Source organism: Harpegnathos saltator, unplaced genomic scaffold, assembly GCF_003227715.2.
Source record: "Harpegnathos saltator strain DR-91 unplaced genomic scaffold, Hsal_v8.6 scaffold174, whole genome shotgun sequence".
NCBI classification, from domain to species: domain Eukaryota; kingdom Metazoa; phylum Arthropoda; class Insecta; order Hymenoptera; family Formicidae; genus Harpegnathos; species Harpegnathos saltator.
The window spans coordinates 686,774-708,395 of record NW_020229955.1 but is presented as its reverse complement, the minus strand read 5'-3'; the positions used below and the strand labels follow the sequence as shown (position 1 = coordinate 708,395).

Sequence of the window (21,622 nt, the reverse complement as noted above, 5' to 3'; positions counted from 1 at the left end):
ACACACTCCATTATTAATTCTCGAGAATCAAACCAGTTACATAAATATCAGTTAGGATTAAATTTCAAATCAACTATAGTGGATAATACAGTTATAATAGAGTTTAAGTTTTATTTTGTTAGAATATCAAAATAAAACAAACCCCAAAGCAATTGGACAATAATTTGAAATACTTGTCTCTCTTATATCGTGTATATGAGTAATTTAGCAGTATTTTAGCAGCTTTTTATAAAATGTGTCATTGCATTTAAGAAGTTTAATCAAGTATTAAAACAGCAGTATTGAGAATAATAACAAAGGATATCACATCCAAAATTTATCTACTTTTTAATTTTGTTAATGGAAATAAATATGTATAAAATTATCTCTTTTTCTTATTTTAGCTATATCCTTTATGTACTTGAAGAATATATAATGAAGTATCAAAAATATGAAAAAAAGAAAAACAAAATAAAGTGAATAAAAAATATAATTTTACAGAACAAATCCATTGTTCTTCTGCTGTTTTAATAGCATTCAAATTTATCCTTGTCGTAACATCTGGATTTTAGCTTATTCCTTATGCCAGTTGATAATAATTTTACGATACAGAAAAAGCGCCATATAAAGAATTCTATACACGCTTAAAACTGATATCTATCTTTATACATATTAATGTATTTATAAGTATATATGTTTATAAGTATCGTTTACTTAAGTTAGAATAAACCTTTACCTTGCAAACTATTCATAATCTTTGTGAAATCTATCGTCATGATCCCAGAAGTCCGCATTCTTCTGCCTTGAAGATGTAATCTTTATGGAATTTAGCTTTGTGTTAACATCATCTTCTTTTTTCGTACCCAATGCACCTGTCCCACGTATTGCTCTTGGAACATTAGGACCTTTTGAATGGTGACTTTGTTTGTTACATACATCGTTAATCTCTTCTTTTGAAATTCGATGAGAAGGAACATTATTAGTTTCTTGCAAGTTCTTCGGTAGATTGTTACCTACAACTTTTATTCACATAATGTAGTATATTTTTTAATATTTAATAAGTTATCATTACCATTTTCAATCTTCGTCTCTTTATCACTGAATTTTAATTCCTCCTTGGAAAACGGATACTCGAAAGTGAGCGTTTTAATATTTGAAATATAAAATTGTCTCAGGCATGCATTTTTAATTTCATAGTTGTTATTAGCTAACTCAATCAATAGTAATAACATTGCACGATTTTGAGGACAATCACTGTTCTCTTTTAATAATGCTTGCCTAATCGTCATTATAAATTCATCTAATTGTTCTGGACATGCTTTATAAAGATCTTTACCAGATCTAAGTATCTAAAAAAAAAAAGTATATTTTCACATATTTATAATGTATTACTTTTTTACTTCAATATATACAGAATAGCTTACCTGTATCATGATAAAGAAAATATTCTCTTCGACGCTATCTTTAATCTGCATTAAATCTCCTAAATATTGAATTAATGGTTCAGCCAATATTGTCAGTCTATGACCATTATTCAATCTCATGTGATAATAAACTTCTGCATGAAGTAAGACAATATTTGCAAATATCTTTTGATCCTCTGTCTTATTTTTTTCCCTAGCTAAAAGGATAACATATGTATAGCATATCAATATTAAAGAAAACAATCGAGTGAACTTTTCATGATACTTGCACATATAATTATCTTGCAGGAAGCGTAAGAAACGAGTTCGTATAATATCCTTATTTGCATCTTCTAAGAGAGTAATTTTGTTATCACTGAATATCATCGCTAACCTTGTAGTAAAGGTATCATCGAGTATGGATTGTTTCCAAAGCATATCACATGTTTCTCTAACAAAAAAATAAAGAATTATACTAAAAAGGAGTAAAATAATTGTCATGAGACCAAAAACTGTACAATACCTGAGACTATTCTTATTGTTGGAGTTGGTCAGCAGATCTATGATCTCTTGAACCATATGTGGTGAAAGTTGTTCACAAACACCATAGGTACTTAGTTTGTTTAATATATCTTTGACAACATCATTAGTGCATGCACCTCCTGGTCTACGAAGATCCTGCTCTCTCTTTTGAAGAAACCATCCACGACCACGACCGAATGAAGTCATTTTGCAGATTTTACAAATATATCTATCGACAGAAAAATACACGTTAAAAATACACATTTAACAGATTACTTTGGAGAATGCGATTTATTGACAGATCAAATCTCACACTGTACTCGCCGTTGGACAATATATAAAACTAAACAAACATCCGAACGATTGACGCGAACCAACGCAAACTACCTTCCACCACTACACACGGGACACTTGATTTGTTTTTGCACTTTCTACACTTAAAGTGAAAAAGACAAACATTTACGCATCTATAAAGAGCAAAAAGATGTAGCGACATAAAAAGCGCAAATGCAAATATCGGATGAATTTTGTGTCAAAAGGAAGTCTGTAGCGCAGATATACTTTCTTCCAATTAAAATGAGACGTGTATAAATACACACACACACATACACATACCACCCATGTGGTAAGTAATTCTCGGCGGAAAAAAGAGAAAAAGCGCAGGAGAGGAAGTGTAGAGGGTGCAACTAATCGAATACAATCCTTGCGATTACTAGCATGACGTTTTACGCCGCCTGGCAGCTTCGGGGGTGCATTAAGTTTTCCGCCATTTCTGACAAACTGTATTCAAATTTACAACTGAGAATTGAAAATTCCATTATATCCAATGGAGTGACATAATTTGTACATCCGAATCATGACTCGTAACTTAAAAGTAATTATAATTTGTAATTCGGAAAAGTTCAAATCGTGATAAGTAACAGTAAGTCTAGGCTCCGAAATAGTAACGCCATATAGCACAACGAAGAGAGAGTATAAAGGAAGGAATGACTTGAATTTAGCCTCGCGCATGCGTGCCACCACGAACGGACACTATACGGACAATCGCCAATCGCCTATCGGTGAGCCCGCGGCGATAAATTTGTCGGAATTTGTCAGTCATCGTTGTGGCGTTGTCGCCAGTCGTTTCAAGGGTCGTTCTCGACTGTCGTATCTTACGTTTGAACGATCGAACGATAACCGTCAATTACGTCAATCAACTTGCGGGACCCTCGGTGAGTTTCACGCAAGTTGGTAATCGTTCGGCGATTCGATTCTCGAGTGCTCGAGGTGGACAAGTCGCCGCGAGTGGTAGTCGTCGGTTGTCGTCGTTCGGGTACGCGTTGTCGCGCGAAGCCGATCCTTACCAGTGTGTTTTCGCCGCGCTTGCAAGCAAGGACAAAAGAGCGATACGTGCGAGATTCTTTCGCCAAGACGCGCCTTATTTAGCAAAGCTCTCTCTAATAAGCGTCTGTCTGTCCGTTCGCGTTCAGCGGGAAAACATGACGACGGAGGAGAAGTTCAACGCCGCCGTCAACGTGATCAGGAACCTGCCGAAAAATGGTAAGTAATCGGTCATAGCGAATGTCCGCTAATTTTCCTCGCCGAATCATCGCGTTCTCACGATTGGGCCTCTAGCGCATGGTTGCACTCACGTCAGTCCTCAGAGGGGAGACAACCTTCACCTATCTATCCACGACTTTTACTTTTCTATCCATCTACGGTTCACCGTGTCGTTCACTCTCACACTCGACGACGAAAACGCGAACGACCGATATCGGCGAGGGCAACCGGTGGCGGTGGCGGTAGCGGTAGCGGTAGCGGTAGCGGTATTACGCGATCGCTTTTCGCTTTTCGCTTTCCCCCTTTGTTGATTTCTTTCCTTTCCAGCTTCTTTTCCCTTCGCTTCACACTACCCACAACACGCGCCGGATAGTTCGCATTATTGCGCACTGACTAAAGTCCACCAGCCGATATTTGTCGTCGTCATCGTTCCCTCCTGCTGGTATAATTCGGAATAACGTAGAGGCATTCGCAGGAGAGAGACATTTAAAATTATCATTGCAATAACGTACGAATCCGTTTCTTGCATTTGGACGTCAGTAAACATAAACGTATGGAAATGAGCTGCATGTTTATTTATGATTCGCAGTGGGCATTTCAAGGTTTTTCCCCCCGTATGACGCTCTGCGGCGGCGGATATTGACCTTTCACCGAATTCGCAGGGTCCACTCCGGGGGCATATTGACATGATGATCACGTTGCTTCTCTCTCGCCGGAGTTAGGTTGCACTTTTTACCCTCAGGGTGAAACGCGTGCATAACCTAGTGTCGAGGAAGAAAGAAGGAACGGGTTTTCATCCTCGACCTAAAAAACACTCGAAGAACAAGAGAATAAGCGTCACGTTCCTTTTGAACGCTCTATACACTTTCGAAACGCTCTATACACTTGTGAACGTCGTTTTCCCATCGCCTCTCTCCCCGCCCCTTCTCTGTTCCTCGTACTTTTCCGTCGCTTCTTCCGCCGATTGGAAACAAGGACGAATTTTGCGTGCACGGTAACGCGCGCGCGCCAGTGGCGGTGCAGAGAAATTCGCGAGATCGAATCGCACCGAGTCCAGGAATGAAAGTGAATGGGACTTCGCACTCGTGGCGTCGAAAGCGATATCAAAAATTTGATCTCTGAATCGTCGTGCAATGCACGACTTCCTCGTTCGCGGCGGAAAAAGTGCACGAGAATACAGCGATTACTCCGACTGCGCACGTCGAACGAACGCCGCACGGTCATTACGAAAACTTACGGGAAAAAAACTGCAAACCTTTGTAACCGGTCTTTATATCGCGTTACACGATCGCAAATCATGTTCGTCGTGTTCTAAAATTATGTCGAGTCCTCGGACTTGAGTGATCTGCGCCACTCGAGACATTGACGTGTAGAAGCACAAAAAATTAAGAAGATGCAAATGTAATATGCATGCGAGAAAAGTACAACAGAACTATTAATAAAATTGCTCACTTTTTGTTGTTTTTCTTATTTTCCGTTTTATTTTTTTTTTGTTTGCGAGATAAACTTACGTCGATATTGCTCTCTTCCGCGTTAACAGACCTGTTTTTCTTTTCCTCCTTCTCCCTTCTTACGATCGTCTCTCTTACCATCGTATGACTCACGTGTGAATATGTCTGTAATTTTTAAATCGAGATAACGGTAACAGATTATTCATACTACTTGTTCGGTCTTATTACAGTTTTCGTTGTTGTTTAAACATTTACCTTTTTCATTTTGCCACTTAGCCTTGATGTCAAGTATCATACTACACAGCTACACTTTTCCGACCACCACATTTCATAGGAACTGTGACTGTGTTGTTCCCACTTTACTTTCTAACGGCGTAAGACTAGCGGAACCATGCTTTGTGGTTAAAAATGGAATGTTCCTCTTCACTGATCGCAAAAATCGCTCGCATTGCATTAGCAATTATGGAACTCTGCTAACAAGCACTTTAAGTATCATCGCATCCATATATTAGATAGACTGTCGCACAAAGTTCATTTCCTTCTCTTTTTTCTCCCTTTTTTTTTCTTTATCTTTTATTTGCAATATTTTAAACCTTACACCGTGTATTAATGCACGCACGTGATGCGCGAGCATTTATCAACCAGCAGGATTTGCTATTTAGTTGGTAAAATATACACATTGTTAAGTCCTTGATCAGAGGGGATTGGGGAAAAACAACTTTTGCAATAATTGCTGTAATAAGAACGATTGTTGTAATTACAATAATTTACAAACAATTTACTTTCTAGAATCGTAGATTTTATAAAGATCAAGTTTCTAAGATTCTTCCATCGCAGTAAGAAATAAAAGCACACATTGTTAGGAAGAAACCGCGAACAGAGAACACGCAAAAAGTCAACGACAGTCGATAGTCAATGCATCGTTTGCAATTTGCATCTCGTGTTTTTTTGCAAAAAACACACTCGACTAAGTATCAAGATTAAAAGATCGTGAAAAGTATACTCGATCGCGTCTATATTGCTTCGAGCCTTTGCTTATCAATGACGTGTGTGACAAACACAATTGAAATTTGTCGGTTGTCGATTTTTCTTTTCTTTTTTTTTTAAATATCGACATACCTTCAAAAATGTTCTCGAATATTCTATGATTCTGCAGGAAAAACAGGCATGCTATTTTGCAAGTGAAGTAATTGCTAATGGATAGTACAATGTCTTAGGAGCGTACCAACCCAGCCACGAGATTATGCTGCGTTTTTACTCGTACTACAAGCAGGCGATCGAGGGACCTTGTCAGCAGACGAAACCCGCATTTTGGGAGGTGGTGAAGAAAGCAAAATGGGACGCTTGGACGCGTCTCGGTAACATGAGTCGCACAGAGGCCATGAATAATTACGTGGAGGAATTGAAAAAAGTACGCAGGTCTTATGACTGCCTCTTCGCGATCGACCGACGCAGAATACGTATGTGTGTCAGATAAAAACGTCGTCGTTGCTTTACAGATCGTCGAAACCATGTCTTACACAGACAACGTGGCGACTTTTCTCGGCAGTTTGGACTCATTTTACGAGAGCGTGCCGACCGAGGATTTGGAATTACTCGTAGGACCAGTGTTGGAGCGTATGCGTTCCCAACCAGGATCACCGTTATCTGGTTCACCACTAGGTTTGTTTTTTTTTTTTTCTCTCTCCTTACTACTTCTTTACGGATGATGAAATATTTCTGTAGGTCCGGCTTTTATAATCTTATCGAAGCTACCTCTTATCAACCTATGTAACGCAGACTCCGCAGTAATGTTTGTTATCAAAGTTATCCATATCGATAACCGCGTCTACGCGCAAAATATCTCAAGAAGCACAAGAAACACACGTATTTCCCGCGAAAATATTATTTCTTCTTCGTCGAGCTCCGTTGATTGAGTTTCTTTCCTTTCATGCATCAGCGTCCAGAGAAACATCACCCCATAGAGTTTGCAATGCTTCGCGACACATAACAAGCAGTTTGGAAACTAGCCCGACCAGCAGTCGCACCGCGAGCCCGTTACCACAAGACACTGATGGTGAAGAAGAGGAATTTATAGATACCGTCGAGGTACGTATGATCAACGCGTCATGACTTTGGCGATCTATTTTCTTGCGAAGCAGGATAACTTGATTTGTCGCGGTGCGAACTATTAGTCACAGGATTAGTTATCACCTCTGATCTTACGAATAATTCAAATAATTTTATTGCAGTCTGCGCCGGAGAGATCGCAGAAAGATGCATTAAAATCTCCCACTTGTCCTCAAAAGGTGCAAACCACGGCAAATAACGGAATTGATAATTCGAATACAGAGAACGTAGTAAAGGAGAACACTGAATTAACTAATGGATATACTAACGCTAACGGTCACGCGGTAGACGTGACATCGGACAGTAAACGAGAGAGAGGTAGACAGAGAACAAAGAAAGACGACAAGTTCAATGCAGAGTTCCTCAATCAAATCGCTACGACCGTACAGCATCTGCAGAGAGATCTGGACAGAGTGACGACCAGAGTGCGAAGTTTGGAAGGGCAAGCTTTACAAGCGTTGGCGCCGCAAAGTGTACGTCATTATCGTCCCACTTGTATCATATGACGAAACAATATATAGTATTCGGCGAAGTAGAATCGTGCAAGATACGAGGTGCAAAAGACAGAAACGAGTCTGCGAGATAGAAGCGCTGTGAAATCACTCGTACCTGTTTTTCTGTTTTCAGGAGTACACCGCTAAACGCGCATATCCGAGTTGGTGGCCGTTTCACGAATGCTCGCCGCGATTATTCGCCATACTAATACTATGGCCGTTCCTCGCTCATCTGCTGATCAATGCCACACAACGCTACCGCCAACGAAGACTGTGATCCTACGGTTACTATTCTCACGCAGCTGAGAAACTGATATTGATTAATCGGGTTATTGATTTTCGGTTGAATACGTACAGAGATCTATCTTATTCTACGTCTCTCGCAGGGCAATTCGCTATCCGCATGATACAATCTGCGATTACGTCCGTAAACGTAAATTGTGATAATATCTATGTGCAACCAGGCCGATCTCTGTATATTTTTGCATGTGAGCCTGTTTAAGAGGTCACGCACTTTCTCCCGACTGCAGATTGTCTGCCGAACGATCGATCCACAGCGAAAGTTTGAGTACCGTTTTAATCTGCAATCACGCTAGGTCGACCGTAAAATTCTACAAACGTGAGCTGGTTACGATGAGTTGACTCTTCAATGTTTTCCTTCTTATTTCTTTCAAGTGACTAGCTTTGAACGATTAAACTTTGTTTTTTAATGATCAGCAGTTTTATAAAGCTTAAAAATTTGTCAACCAATCGCATGATTCTTGTATCTCGGAAAAAGTGTACGACCTGGAGTAGATTATGTAAATAAAAAAAATTATACAATGGTATAGTTCAATGGTTTTTAAGGTGGAATTGTATTGTATAAATAGTTGTATATTCTTAAACTGTAATATAAATACAAAGGGAACGCAAATTTTTATGTACACATAAATGTACATGACAGTTATTGTTATACATATTCTACGTGTAATGCGGGTTTTTAAGAAACAGGGATTTTAATGTGTATATGCATCGGCATTACATTAACGGGATCATAACGTAATTAACGTGCGAAACTTTTACATTCAATGCAATTAAAGTTTCTACCTAGCGGAAAATAGCATCGGACTTCATGTATATAAGTGAGATATAAAAATACACAAATTTGTAATTGTTATTGATTGGATTTTGTACACAAGACTCCTCTCGCCTGTAAGCGGGAATTGTTTCACCAGTCAGACTTCCTTATGATGTGGTAAGAGCATCGCCCCGCTCCTTGTCTCTCTTGGTTCTACCTTTTTTTCCTGTAAAGAGAAAGTAAAGAGTGAGAAAGAGCACGAGTGTAGAAAGCACAGCTAAAAGGACTTAGACCTTTCTACGAGTAGCAAGTCACGTTTATACACGTGTATAGGATGAGCCGTTGGAAATAGGACGCTCTCATAATCTCAGGCTTATATATACATATACTGTGTACTATGGATGTTAATTATCTTTTTTCACTTATCCTACATACGCGCGTACATAACGCGCATGGAACATCATGTCGTCATCAATATTTAAATTCAATTTGTTAAACTTAAATCTTTTCATCCAAACGCATTCAGATTTATTAAAAATTTTTTCAAGCTTTAAAATTGAAATTTAACGCTTGTCCGTCGTGTCCGAGGAGAGAATAGGAAGTTTTTGCAATACCGGTAAACGTAAATCGTGATGGTCGTATATATCGCATATAACGTTATTTCTGAGCGAATAAACGTTCACGATTTACGTTTACCGTGAACTGAGAGAGACGGTATTGCAAAAACTACCTATTAATTAAAATCGAAAGTTCTCTTTCAATACGAGAACAAAATACGCAAAAACTGTTGCGGTCAACAGCAATCGGTGCATTACGAAGTTGACCAACAACAGTAGGCCTGTTTGTATTGTCTGCACTGTTGAACTGGTGCAACAAGTTGAAGTGAGAAAACCTAAGTTTGTCTCACTTTAACTTAATGCACCGGTTCAGCAGTGCAGAACAAAACGAACAGGCCTATTGCTTATCATCTTATTGATTTTTAAAATTCAGTCAACAGCGCCCACTCGCTGCGTGTTTATACTATGTCTGGCAGCCATGTTGACAACATTCGTCAAAACTGTGATTAAACTGTATACAAGCGTGTACTCTCCGAGCAAAAGCGCACGGACTGGCACGGAGGTTACATCGTTCGCTGCTGCGAAAATGACATCGTGCGACGGGATCCTTCGCAAATTATAATCATCGATTCTTCCACCGTTCAAGGTTCACTCACCGATGTCACGTGCAAACTCCACGTGAGGAGCGAGGTTACGACTCGCGAATCGCTCGAACAGCGTGAGCACCAGCGGCAGAGTGAAAGGAAATTCTTTACGCGATGGACATCAGACTGTTACTCGTGTTCACGAGTATTTTCGCTGCGAGCTACTGCACCACTGAAGACCTCGATCTGGGCATAATCGTTTTTGCAAATGTTGTAAGCAGAGAACAGCTAGATTTCTATCCTTTTTTACAACTATCCATATTGTCATTATATATATATATATTATTTTTTCGTTGTCTGTTTTTGCGAATGTTGTAAGCAGAAAATAGCTTGATTGAAAATAAATTGATTTCTATCCTTTTTTACAACTATCCATATTGTCATTATATTATATATATATATATATATATAATATATATTATATATATTATGTATATATATATATATATATATATTTCCCGTTGTCCGTCCATTCTGAGACAGAAGGTTCTTATCTTTGAATTTTAATTAGAAAAAAACGTTAAAAACATTCTTATCTTTCGTCGTAACACGTCAGCAATTTTTACAACAGTACACTACAAACTCGTGTAAAATTTATTTATTTACGATTACATATACTACATATATTACATATACTGCGTCTTACAGTTATACAGGCACGGTGACAGAACTCCAATTGCTCCTTACCCTAGCGACCCTTACCGCAGTGAAACTCTCTGGCCAGTCCCATATGGTGAATTAACAAATGTAAGTATTTATTATTAATAAGATTATTAAAATTTGTTAAGATTTAATTGTAACCAACATAAGTGTAAACTTGGTTCGTTATAGTCAATTGTAGGTGAAACAAAGAGATGTTTTATAGCATGATAAGTAAATATTTATCTTGCTTATTTTTAAGATAATTCTGCCATGAAACATGATATACCTGAGTTGGCACAACATTTAAATGCTTGGCATTGCCTCTACATGATACGAAACAACACAGATTATATAATAGGCATAAATTTAACAAGAAAAGATTGCGAAAACAATTCTCTCTGGTGTAAAAATGCACAAGAATATATAAGATAAATTTTTGAAATTGTTTTTATACACAAAATTGTAAATTCTTATACAAATTTGGAAACCTTTCCATCGCATCTTTACCTACCAATTGTATTAACATTTGATATTTTACAAAATACAGCTTGGTAAACATCAGCATTTACTTCTTGGTCGTTGGTTGCGAAAGCGATACTCCCATCTTTTGTCTGCTACGTACACACGATATGATATCTACGTTCGCAGTACGGACGTAGATCGCACATTGATGTCAGCCGAGGCGAATCTAGCGGGACTTTATCCACCAATAAAGGACCAAATTTGGGACCGTATGAAATGGATGCCAATCCCAGTACATACCATTCCAGAGAACCAAGATTATGTATTAAGTGGCAAGAAGTACTGCGCACGATACAAATGCGAACTGGAAAAGGTCCTGAATTCTCCAGAAAGGCAACGAATAAACAAAGAAAATGCAGAGCTCTACAGCTACTTGACCAAGAACTCTGGATACAAAATTTCGTCGTTGGAGCATGTTGAACACTTATACAATACCTTATATATTGAAGTACGTAGTCATTATGATAAGTATATTATATGTTCGACACGTCTCTGTACTCGGTTGCGAAATCGAAATCAATAATATGAATTTATTTCAAGAACAAGGTTTGATGACTTTGAAAGCAATATTGATTATAACTTAACTGTTGACTTGTTTAAAAGAAAAATACATTGATAAAATTGTAATGCATACTTTAATTTATCTTTCAGAATTTATACAACAAAACTCTACCACAATGGACAAGGTCGGTATTTCCAGACAAAATGAAGCCTCTTGCTGAGCTCAGTTTTACAACTGACGCGAATAACAAGATACTTCAGAAATTGAAATCGGGTAATTAGGTGATTTATCAATAGCATTGTATGTCCTTGGTTGTCTGATATTTAACTGAAAATATGTTGCCAGGTCCATTACTTGGAGAAATGATAGACCATATGGTGAAGAAATCGCAAAAGGCGTTAAAACCTGACAGAAAAATGTGGATATACAGTGCTCACGATCAAACTATTGCAAATTTCCTAATGGCCCTGAATTTATTCGAACCGCACTGTCCACCCTACGGTGCTACAGTTTTGATAGAGTTAAGAACAAACCCCAAAAATCAGTATTTTGTAACGGTATGTTATTATACGTATAACATTTAATTATACACATACACATGTATGTACATTTCTTTTCGCATATACAGGTTTCTTATAAGAATAGTACCGAGGAGCCGATACTTATGACGTTACCAGGCTGTAATACATTGTGCCCTTTAGAAAATTTTATCGCATTAACTAAAGACATTATACCTGAGAACTGGGAAAGAGAGTGTCTATTAAATATAGCAGATGTGGACAACATCAGTTTAATAGCGATCATCAGTAATTATTTATTATGCTCTACTACATTGCATGCGTTAAATATCTACTAATAATTTTCCACTTTTGCATGCCCTGATATAGCTTTATTTATATATCTACGTATTATTTCAAATTCTAATATCCCTTTTGTTTGTTTCAGCATTCGCGACGTTTTTAACAATGATAGTTTTACTAGGTGTAACAATTGGCATTATTTATTGGTACAACAAAACAGATTACAAACAGTATTATTTTCGTTTGGTAACTGAAGCTATATAATAAATATTTAACTATATAACAAATATTTGCAACAAATTAGCATGATGAAAGAAAAGAGAATTATTAATGAGAATTATCGATGAGAAATGATATCAATATTGATGTATTTACAATCAAGTTAAGCGTGAAATTTTTAACTAATGTACATGATGAGTATTTCATCCTGAATCCATATTTAGATTCTTCTAAGGTGAAGAACATTTTATCTTATATATACAACAAAGAATGATTGTTCGTATCAGTTATACGAATGGAACGCAGTATTATGATTTTAAGAATATTGTCAATCAATGAAATCAATAGAGTTTTTTATCTGCTAGGAAACTTTTTTCCCCATTGATATTTTGTGTTATATATATTTTATATAAAGATAGGCAATATTTCGCAATTCAGGCTGAGATACTCAATCTACACAATAATTTAAGTTTTAGATGACTATTGTCTTCTATATTTCAAAAGAATTATTTTATGATAGATGCATTATTTTACATATATGGACTAATGAATTTTATTCATAGATGTAAAGAGATTCGTGAATCTGCGATTGTATTCTCTTTTTAAATCATCTGTCATATGTGTGATATTATAAATCTTTTGGCATCAGTATCTATAATTGGTTTAGATTGAATTGTTACCTATGTTGTAAGCACATTAAGTTTATCTTCACGAAATGAGTATTCGTTGTCATTTCTCTGTGAACTGCAGTGTGTGTGCTTATCTTTACAAAAGACAACTTGTTGAAATTTTAGCGAAAGTCCGACCATTGATAATAACAATTTATACAGCGCGTGATTACTTAAGAGATAAATAAATCTCTGATATACGAACTAAACACACGGAAAATTTTGAAACTATTGAAAGAGACGAATTCAGATACTTTTATAAAAGGTGAGAAGTATGATACCAATGAGAATATGTATATAGTCTGTTTGATAAGAGCGTGCCCTACGAAACTTTTACATGAAAATCGTTAAAAGGGAAATCCCAACGGGAGCTGGTAGAGAGGTGGACTCTGCCTGCTAAATGCTTTGTAGAGAAAGCTTCAGTTGTCCAACTTTCACGATAAAAAGATATATTTCGCTACGAATGCCATAAACGCATCGCGACTCAAAGTTGTGTTTCTCTATACACATCCGAAAGGACCGAAAATGTCACGCTAAGCGGCTGCTAAATACATGAGAAGGTCTAAAGCATGTGTAAATAAGTCGGTGAATCGCTACATATATATAATCGCTATATATATATATATATATATATATAAAGGTGAATAATGTCGAAAAAAGATGCGCAAAGTTACCTTTTTCTTTTACTTTATTACCATCTGCCCAAAAGTAGAAAATATCAGAGTTATTTTTCTACCGCATAAAACAAAACAATGACGTTAACTTATTAGATTAGCCGTCACAGACATTGAGTGTAAATCCCATGAAAAATATTTGAACATTGCTGAAAGTTAAGCTTTATAGAAAGAAAGGAAGATCACGAGTCGACAAATTCAATTGATCTGAAGATTTTTACCTCAAGAATGTGCCGTAAAATTACTAGAAAGTATGCCTCGCAATGCCAGGCAATTATTGATACGAAGGTGACTGGACAAGTTATTAATAATAATCAAGTGATATGTGTGTATTTTTTCTCAATTTATTACAATGAATTGTTCTCGAGTTATGCCGGATACGCTCTTATCAAATAGACTGTACATTGCTATTTGTAACAACGCGTTATATTGCGTAACTTAATATGTACATGTGTTATGTAATAAATACTCGGTTAAATGCAATTTAATATGTTGCAAAGTGTAGTGAACAAATTTCACAACAGACGTTTCCAAGAAGCGACTTACAAAAATTTCTTTTCTATAGAGCCGATTTCCGTGGGGATCTCAATAAGAAATGTACATTTTAATTACTATAAAAATATACCGTAATCGTTACGCGAGACATGTGATACTGTTACGATTGTCTAGTCATGATAAAGAGCTTGAAAATCAACGTTCTCCTCGCATAACAGAATAATAACAGAATAAATGTAAAAGAGCTGTGTAATACTGCCCGTAGAACAAACGTTTAGTTGCAGAAATTCGATCATAGAGATGTGATAGCAATGACGATCGAAATTACAAGATAAATTTGTAAGATTATACTTTTTAATGGCTTTAATAATGATTGGACTTGTAAACGCACTTGTACACTTGTGTATGTTCCTATTTTGAAATTCGTCACTATTTTATAACTAAACGCCCCTGTCAAATTACATTTGATATAATTGTAAGTATTAAGGAGCAAAGTATAATCTCACTAAAAGTATTTTTGTGATATCTAAAACTTTATAAATAGTATGTTACGTAATAAGTGATGAAATGCTTCGTCGCAATGCATTTGTTGTTGAAGCAATTGGCAAACAGATATTGTATTTATTTTATACACCACAATGTAAACACTCGCCTTGATATGATATTTACAACTTTAATATAATTTTCACGTGTATTTGTTTTTTTAAATAATTACGTGTAAAAATTATATGAATCTAAAATATACACATATATAGAGAACTAAATATAATTCGCAACAAACATAAATATGTATCTAAACACATCGGTAACAATATTGTATATGATGTGATGCGTATAAATATACTTCAACTCAAATTTATTGTAAAATGTATAAAATAAGTGCCTAAATTACCATCCTGCTGTGTATTTTTGCCCAACGAAATAACGCGTGCGTTTAATGACGGAATGTTACACTGGTATCGTAAAGTGTTATCAGTTACCTCCTCCCTCAATTACGTCCTGTATAACTGAATGTAGTTGAACAGAAATGATGTTGATTATCACGTACGCACGCTATCGCTTATGCATCCGTTACCAATATGTTGATTACTAACAAATTAGTATTCTGGTATAGATGTGAAACTGCCACCCAAACTTTCCTGTATGGTAAATGCTGGGTTTGTTCTGCAATATATTCAACATATTTATATACTCTCGACATTTATTATAATTAAAGTAGTAATTAGCTGAAGTAGATTTCAATCAATATCGAGACAATGAATGGAATGAATCTTAACTGTGTTCATTCTTACCTCAGTTATGACCTCGAGATAATGCAGTCAGTGTGGTGAACTCAAACTTTTCGTGTGTTAAATTCGCATGCAATGAAAGTTGTTGGTTAATCACTTATCTTATATGAACTCTCTTTTGAAGTAAGCACATCAGTGACCAAACAATAGGACCAAACAAAAACTGATAGCAATTGATGGGTAAGAAACAAACGAATTATCGTCCATTAACAATGATGAAACACCATATCATAACAATGAAATATCATTATCTATTCCACGTAACGAAGGAATGTATTTTCGTCAATATATCGAGATAATATCTAATGGCACATACCAAGAGACATCATGCTGACGTCACGAGTTGTTACAAGCACATTTCCAACGCGACATTGTTTTTGCATGTTTCCGTTGGGACACAAAAGTCGTACTTGTCTCGTACATTTAATCGCATTACTTCCACTAAGCGTTTAATGAGGTTTCTGACGTATTGTGGAAACTATGAATGAAGAAAATTCAGTCTGAGTCACACATTTCAGCATGTACAACAGAGTGTGTGTGTGTGTGTGTGTGTGTGTGTAGTTAATTTTATATAATAATACATTCAAAGTTATTCAAATTTTTGCTGAAGTACTTTATATAGATTGGCAATATAAGCATAGTATTTTTAATTTTTAATTCAATTTATTTAATAAATAACGGATTATATACTCTGACCCACTCTGAAGGATAAACTTTTACTTATCGCTACTGAAAATCCTCCTTACAGTTTGCGCAATGATATGGAAGTGAAAAAAATTTGCTTAATATTATGCATTCAATGTTGAAGCGCATGCACTAGTTAGAAAGTATGCTTTCCTAATAAAAGAGAAACATAGATGTTAACGCAAGAATACTTTTACGCAACACTCGATTTAATCAGATCATGATTCATTTGTGCGTTTAGCCAGGCAAGTGCGGATTGTTTGAATCCGGTTCCACCGGATTGGTAAGATAAATGGGATCAATTATTTATATTAATTGAACACATGAAGCATGTGATGCAGATATATCATATTCCCAAACATTCCCACACTCATCATGCATGCAGGTTTCAGGAAAATATATATACTTTTGCATTTCACAAAGCATGCTGTGAGATTTGTCGACGCATTTGGACGCGATGTCAGCAGTGTACTGTTTTGTCGCCTCGAGAAATATTCTGTACAGCGTGCTGCCTAACATGCTTTGTTAGTTTTGTTAATTGTTTGTGAACTCACATGTGTGTGCGAGGTAATTATTGCATTTCCTGAAAGGAAATCTTTATATATACCATCGCATGACTCGCATGTCGAGTGCACGCCAAATCGCATGACATGTACGACATACACGCGCGTGAGCACCGAGAGTAGCTTTCTTTTATAAAATCACGCTTCGTTCGCACCAAAGGTCTCGTATCTATACATATGTATACATACACATTAGTACACATACAATTAATATACACAGAAATACGTATTATCATCCTGCTTAGCAATCTCCCCGGTTAATAAATATTCCGCCACATAGACAAACACGTGATTAGTGATTACTTGAGGAAAGACGATAGTTCAATTACGATGATTACGATGATAAACGAACATTGTTAGAGAACTCTGCTTACCTAGCGTAAACTGCAGGATTCGATATACCGAGCGTTGTGCTTACGGGCGCACCGATGTACTTAGTGACAAACTAGAAAAAGATTTATCTCTGATAATTCAATCGTCGGTCAACGTTTTGTGACAATCAACAAGTTGTGAAAAATCAATCACACAAGACACGAGACAAATGAGATATGTCACGCGCGAGGAGAAAGATATATACATACCCAGTGGTTACCGAGGGACGTTGCACCCATGCTCACAGCCATGTGAATAGCCAAATAGGTGCAGAAAATTAGATATAAAATCGCGTATATGGACATACCGAGGTACACGGGCCAAGTGTGTGGCAAGTCCTCTTGAACGGTTTGCACCACGAAAAAAATGTTTATCATTATCACTAGGACCGACAGCGCAGTCGACACAATCTTGTTGACTCTGCAACGTAGATGCGACACACACTTGCATATACACTTGAAGATTCGAAGATGAATGTGAAAGCGATGAAGAAATTATACGTACATTCCGTTCCGGAATTCACCCATAATCTGAACACTGCTCGTAAACGCGATCGTGGGCAAAGTGGCGAACGGTAATTGCAAGCTCATTATAGCGTTCAAGATATCGTTCATGTTGCTTAGGTTGCTCATGTTAGCGAAGAACGCCACGAGGAATGTGGGCACTATGGCGATCGTCCGGGTGAATAGGACTCGCTTCCAACGGGCCCATTGTAGATTCAGAAAGCCTTCCATCGCGAATTGGCCAGCGTAGGTGCCGGTCATTGTCGAGGACTGACCAGCGGCTAAGATGCCGACAGCCCATATGTACATTGCAGCCGCGCCGAAAGAGCAGCCGAGGAAGACCCCACTTTTATAGAGATCGGCCTCTAATGTGACATTGTTCCTCTGGAAATTGCGAGATTTCCTATTAGCAGATGTTCGAGGGAAACATTAGCAAAAATTTAGTGGAACTGAATGTACTTACCTCGAAAGTTTCCATACCAAGGGTGTAATTACTCGCCTCGCAAATGTTATACTGTAAAACAAAACAGATATATATGTAACTAGCGCGATCTCGTGATAATCTAGGATTATCTTCATCGCTGCACTCACAACATCGTTGTTAGTTTTCTGAAAGAGACCATGAGCGAATACAGCAACGACGAACACGTTGATTACAAACGAGACGAATAACGCAATGCTGGCTTCGATGAAGTAATACATATTGGCGTCCTTGATTTTCGCCGGTTGTCTTCGATCGATATCTCTCGACTGGAAGATTGAAAAGATATCTCATTACATGCTGAAGAGTTGCTGAAGACTTTTATCTTTAGTAATTTTATTTTAATCTTTATTTTAAGTACGTATTTAACTTCTACCTTGACTAAAGCACTGTGAAGATACAAATTATGCGGCATAATGACCGCACCGACAATTCCTACAGCTTGAAGTAACACTTTGCTGTCGTAATTCATTCCGCCATACCACGGGACAAACATACCTCTTACAACGTCTAATTGAGGAGGATCGGAAACGACGTACTGAAAAATCCAAAATCGGTTTTAATGACCTCGGAGTTGTTTAAGGATTTGCGGCATGCATTCGTGAACTATGCGATCGACGGAAGATTTTCCAACTGATTCACCTCATAGCCGAAAGTCACAGCCATAATTGAGATTAAAAGACCGAAGAAGAGTTCCAACTTCCTCAGGCCATATTTGTCCAAAAATAAAAATGTAAATGTGTCAACTACGGTGATTAGTACGCCGCCCCATATAGGAATTCTGAAACATAAGAAATGAATATGACTGGCCGAACTGCTCTCGTCGTTAATCTTGTTTTTTGTCTGCATTCCTTTATCACAAACACATTGCACATATATTTACGCACATTATCTAAGATATTCCGCGGCCATGGTAAAAGAGAAGAAAATAGAAAGAAATCATAAGCAAGTAAGGATAACGACTCGTGCTTAGATTAAAGAACATCAGGCGCATCGGTAAATTTGATCGATGATATTTCCAATGGAGTTTATAAACATACCTACACATGTATAGTATGTGAGCGATATTAGTTTATCCCCACTATATATTGTGTAGTTGGAAAGCTTCTCACATTCTACTAGCGACTAATTTTATCCAGCATTAGGGAAATTAGTATGACAAATAGTGACGTTTTAATTGTTTCAGATTCTCCCGAGAATATCTTATACGCGTTAGCTTGTTTGTATTACTAGCAAATATTTAGCAATCATATCAGAGACACTTACGCTTTATTAGATAAGAGATAAAGGGCAATAGCCGTTCCTATTACTTCTTGCATATCGCTACCGATAATCGCTATTTCAATCATTATCCATAAAATGAGTCTAGGTACTTTTTTGTATTGTCTGTAACACATCTCTGCTAGATGCAGACCAGTCACTACGCCGAGGCGTGCGCTTAGTCTTTGCATAACCAGACCTAGGACAGTAGCGCTTAGTAGTATCCATAATAACTGAAAGCGAATACATCAACAGAGGATGTCAATAAAAAAAGAAAATCTGAAATGTTCCACAGTAGTAATAAAACAAATGGAAGCGCATTGTGCACTGCAGCACACTTGGCTCTCATCGTGCAAAAATCAGAGGCATACCTTGTATTTTGCTACCACTCCAGATTGCAAATCTGATTCTATGTTGCCAGGATCCAAGTAAGCAATGGACATTAAAAAGCCAGGTCCTGTGAAGGCCCATAATTTCCTAAAACTAAATCCCCCCTGCAAGAGAATTTTCGGTCATTAGAAAACACTATTACATATAATATTATAAATGCAATAGGGATAACAATAACATTGCATTCATATTGACACTTATCGGTTACACAAGATCAGCTTACTGTCGTTGTCTCCGGCACTTGCACCTTCACGTCGGCAAAGTAAGTTTGATTATTATTCGGCGACAGCGAAGTGTTCTCGGTGGCCTTGTTAGATTCCGACTCGTGCATACGCTGATGTGGCACTGTTGTGACAGTGACATCGCCGCTGGATTTCACGTCGTAACTTTTCTGCATAATGAATCAACACGTTGCTCTCTGGAAAAGATATTCTGATAACTGCGGCACAAACAGGTCAACTGGTTTCTTAAATCGTCTTACTCGCGGTCAAGTAAATTCAAATGTCAGAGTGATGCAACTGAGTGACATAAAAAGAACACGATATTGATGTAACGAATGGTCCGGGAAAAGAAAAGGTGGAAGAAGTTAGGTAATAGCGTTTGGAAAGCGGCAGCGATCCAAGTGCTCCGAGTGATCCAAGATGAGATTCGTCGTTGACACAACACTAACAGCAAGCAACGCTCGACTGATGCAGATTGATAGATCGCAGGTCGATCCTGAGTCGCATTGTGTGGAAATACCGAGCGAGAGAGAGAGAGAGAGAGAGAGAGAGAGAGAGAGAGAGAAAGAGAGAGAGAGAGAGAGAGAGAGAGAGAGAAGGAACAGAATTTCTACTTACTTCGCGAGGATAGCAGAAGAAGCACAAAAATCAGCAAAGCGAGGGGATTCGTAGGCCTGTTCGGAGGTCACGTTCGCTTTAGTGTCATCAATACCACCTACTGCGATCATTGATCGTGAATCATTCGCGCGACTGCGACCAGCTGCGACGCAGCGAAACCAAACTACCAGATCCACCGTTCGCCACTCACTGACGAGTTGCTGAAAGCCGTTTATTTTGTCGAACTTGGCCAATAGATCCGAGGAGAGGGGTTGACCATCAGGGACGTAAGTACTCCAAGCCCTGTAGGAGAGAAAATAACATCTTGTTAGAATATAGAAATCGTACGCGAGACAAGGAATACATTGTTACCGCCCAATTTTCTGCTTCGCGCAATTTTCACTTGAGAAATATCTTCTATTTTTATTCGTCAGCTAGCCGAAAGAAAAACTCCCTTATCTTATATTTGGATATTTTCGCTGAGAGATCGATCGCACGTCAATTGAAGAATCTACGATATAAGTAAGATAGTCCGAGGCATCTTTGAAGAACTCTATGATATGAAAAAAACGAAAAACGACATTTTTATTCTAAAACAAAATTTCGTAATTCTCACGGTCGATTTGGTTACATCACTGCGTAACAGCTGCGATAAGCTGCGTCGTAAAGAAAAAAGGTGCGAAACGTGCAGATTCGAGACGTAATTCTATACGAGTATACACTCTGCACGCGTGGTGAATTACAACACGGCCGCGACACTGTCCTGGGAGTTCCCCGCGTTTATCTGCCTATGGCATAATTGCGCGAAGTAAACGTGTCCTTCCCTCGCGAGGAGCATCTTCCGAGCATCTTAAATCACGACTTCGCAATTCCACGTAACAACTTAAATAAGGCGTACACACGATTGTAATAATGCAATACGTGCATAATCGTAGGCGCGATAGGATGTTACGATTAAAGAGGGAATTGGGTTAATGCCATA

General features: G+C 37.6%; 4 protein-coding genes across 13 annotated transcripts; 2 read left to right on the top strand and 2 right to left on the bottom strand.

Moving 5' to 3' along the window:
* Positions 1-460: 460 nt before the first annotated feature.
* Positions 461-2,637, bottom strand: LOC105189564 (uncharacterized). 2 transcript variants are annotated; one of them, XM_025297301.1, is made up of 6 exons: positions 2,520-2,637; positions 1,906-2,133; positions 1,673-1,833; positions 1,404-1,600; positions 1,052-1,328; positions 461-998 (listed from the first exon to the last, which is right to left on the bottom strand). In XM_025297301.1, the coding sequence occupies exons 2-6, from the start codon at positions 2,109-2,111 to the stop codon at positions 724-726; spliced, it is 1,116 nt and encodes a 371-aa protein (XP_025153086.1). In that variant the 5' UTR covers positions 2,112-2,133; positions 2,520-2,637; the 3' UTR covers positions 461-723. The 2 variants fall into 2 exon arrangements, with proteins under 2 accessions (XP_025153086.1, XP_011150064.1); XM_011151762.3 differs by lacking the exon at positions 2,520-2,637 and adding an exon at positions 2,218-2,508.
* A 354-nt stretch (positions 2,638-2,991) lies between these two features.
* Positions 2,992-8,656, top strand: LOC105189563 (acyl-CoA-binding domain-containing protein 4). Its single transcript, XM_011151761.3, has 6 exons — positions 2,992-3,446; positions 6,115-6,308; positions 6,397-6,559; positions 6,837-6,985; positions 7,129-7,479; positions 7,634-8,656. The coding sequence occupies exons 1-6, from the start codon at positions 3,386-3,388 to the stop codon at positions 7,775-7,777; spliced, it is 1,062 nt and encodes a 353-aa protein (XP_011150063.1). The 5' UTR covers positions 2,992-3,385; the 3' UTR covers positions 7,778-8,656.
* Positions 8,657-9,586: 930 nt separating this feature from the next.
* Positions 9,587-14,268, top strand: LOC105189562 (Acid phosphatase 1). Its single transcript, XM_011151759.3, has 7 exons — positions 9,587-9,971; positions 10,407-10,505; positions 10,948-11,370; positions 11,574-11,697; positions 11,770-11,981; positions 12,053-12,230; positions 12,370-14,268. The coding sequence occupies exons 1-7, from the start codon at positions 9,873-9,875 to the stop codon at positions 12,486-12,488; spliced, it is 1,254 nt and encodes a 417-aa protein (XP_011150061.1). The 5' UTR covers positions 9,587-9,872; the 3' UTR covers positions 12,489-14,268.
* Positions 14,118-21,401, bottom strand: Mvl (solute carrier family member malvolio). 9 transcript variants are annotated; one of them, XR_003112677.1, is made up of 15 exons: positions 21,257-21,400; positions 20,662-20,943; positions 20,046-20,240; positions 19,804-19,926; positions 19,439-19,665; positions 18,815-18,953; positions 18,549-18,710; positions 18,283-18,441; positions 18,155-18,205; positions 17,693-18,075; positions 17,398-17,608; positions 17,191-17,261; positions 15,886-16,047; positions 15,573-15,618; positions 14,613-15,444 (listed from the first exon to the last, which is right to left on the bottom strand). XR_003112677.1 is itself a non-coding variant. In XM_025297286.1 (14 exons), exons 3-13 carry the CDS (start codon positions 20,217-20,219, stop codon positions 15,600-15,602), a joined length of 1,719 nt encoding a protein of 572 aa, XP_025153071.1. In that variant the 5' UTR covers positions 20,220-20,240; positions 20,662-20,943; positions 21,257-21,400; the 3' UTR covers positions 14,613-15,444; positions 15,573-15,599. The 9 variants fall into 9 exon arrangements, 5 of the variants coding, with proteins under 5 accessions (XP_025153072.1, XP_025153070.1, XP_025153071.1 ...); XR_003112678.1 differs by lacking the exon at positions 15,573-15,618 and adding an exon at positions 16,808-16,985 and having other exon boundaries at positions 15,257-15,444; positions 21,257-21,399; XR_003112679.1 differs by lacking the exons at positions 15,573-15,618; positions 15,886-16,047 and adding an exon at positions 16,808-16,985.
* Between the last annotated feature and the right edge of the window lie 221 nt (positions 21,402-21,622).

What these genes read in the sequence shown, in the direction of transcription:
- LOC105189563 (XM_011151761.3), top strand. Translation starts at nt 3,386, where the DNA reads ATGACGACGGAGGAGAAGTTCAACGCCGCCGTCAACGTGATCAGGAAC. An exon ending in GTTATCTGGTTCACCACTAG is followed by an intron (nt 6,560 to 6,836) that starts GTTTGTTTTTTT and finishes TTCATGCATCAG; the next exon opens with CGTCCAGAGAAACATCACCC. An exon ending in AATTTATAGATACCGTCGAG is followed by an intron (nt 6,986 to 7,128) that starts GTACGTATGATC and finishes ATTTTATTGCAG; the next exon opens with TCTGCGCCGGAGAGATCGCA.
- LOC105189564 (XM_025297301.1), bottom strand. Translation starts at nt 2,111, where the DNA reads ATGACTTCATTCGGTCGTGGTCGTGGATGGTTTCTTCAAAAGAGAGAG. An exon ending in AACAATAAGAATAGTCTCAG is followed by an intron (nt 1,834 to 1,905) that starts GTATTGTACAGT and finishes TTTTTTTGTTAG; the next exon opens with AGAAACATGTGATATGCTTT. An exon ending in CCTGCAAGATAATTATATGT is followed by an intron (nt 1,601 to 1,672) that starts GCAAGTATCATG and finishes TTATCCTTTTAG; the next exon opens with CTAGGGAAAAAAATAAGACA.
- Mvl (XM_019844383.2), bottom strand. Translation starts at nt 20,219, where the DNA reads ATGCAGAAAAGTTACGACGTGAAATCCAGCGGCGATGTCACTGTCACA. An exon ending in AGAAAACTAACAACGATGTT is followed by an intron (nt 18,206 to 18,282) that starts GTGAGTGCAGCG and finishes TTTGTTTTACAG; the next exon opens with TATAACATTTGCGAGGCGAG. An exon ending in CGTCCCTCGGTAACCACTGG is followed by an intron (nt 17,262 to 17,397) that starts GTATGTATATAT and finishes ATCTTTTTCTAG; the next exon opens with TTTGTCACTAAGTACATCGG.
- LOC105189562 (XM_011151759.3), top strand. Translation starts at nt 9,873, where the DNA reads ATGGACATCAGACTGTTACTCGTGTTCACGAGTATTTTCGCTGCGAGC. An exon ending in CATATGGTGAATTAACAAAT is followed by an intron (nt 10,506 to 10,947) that starts GTAAGTATTTAT and finishes TACAAAATACAG; the next exon opens with CTTGGTAAACATCAGCATTT. An exon ending in ACAATACCTTATATATTGAA is followed by an intron (nt 11,371 to 11,573) that starts GTACGTAGTCAT and finishes TTTATCTTTCAG; the next exon opens with AATTTATACAACAAAACTCT.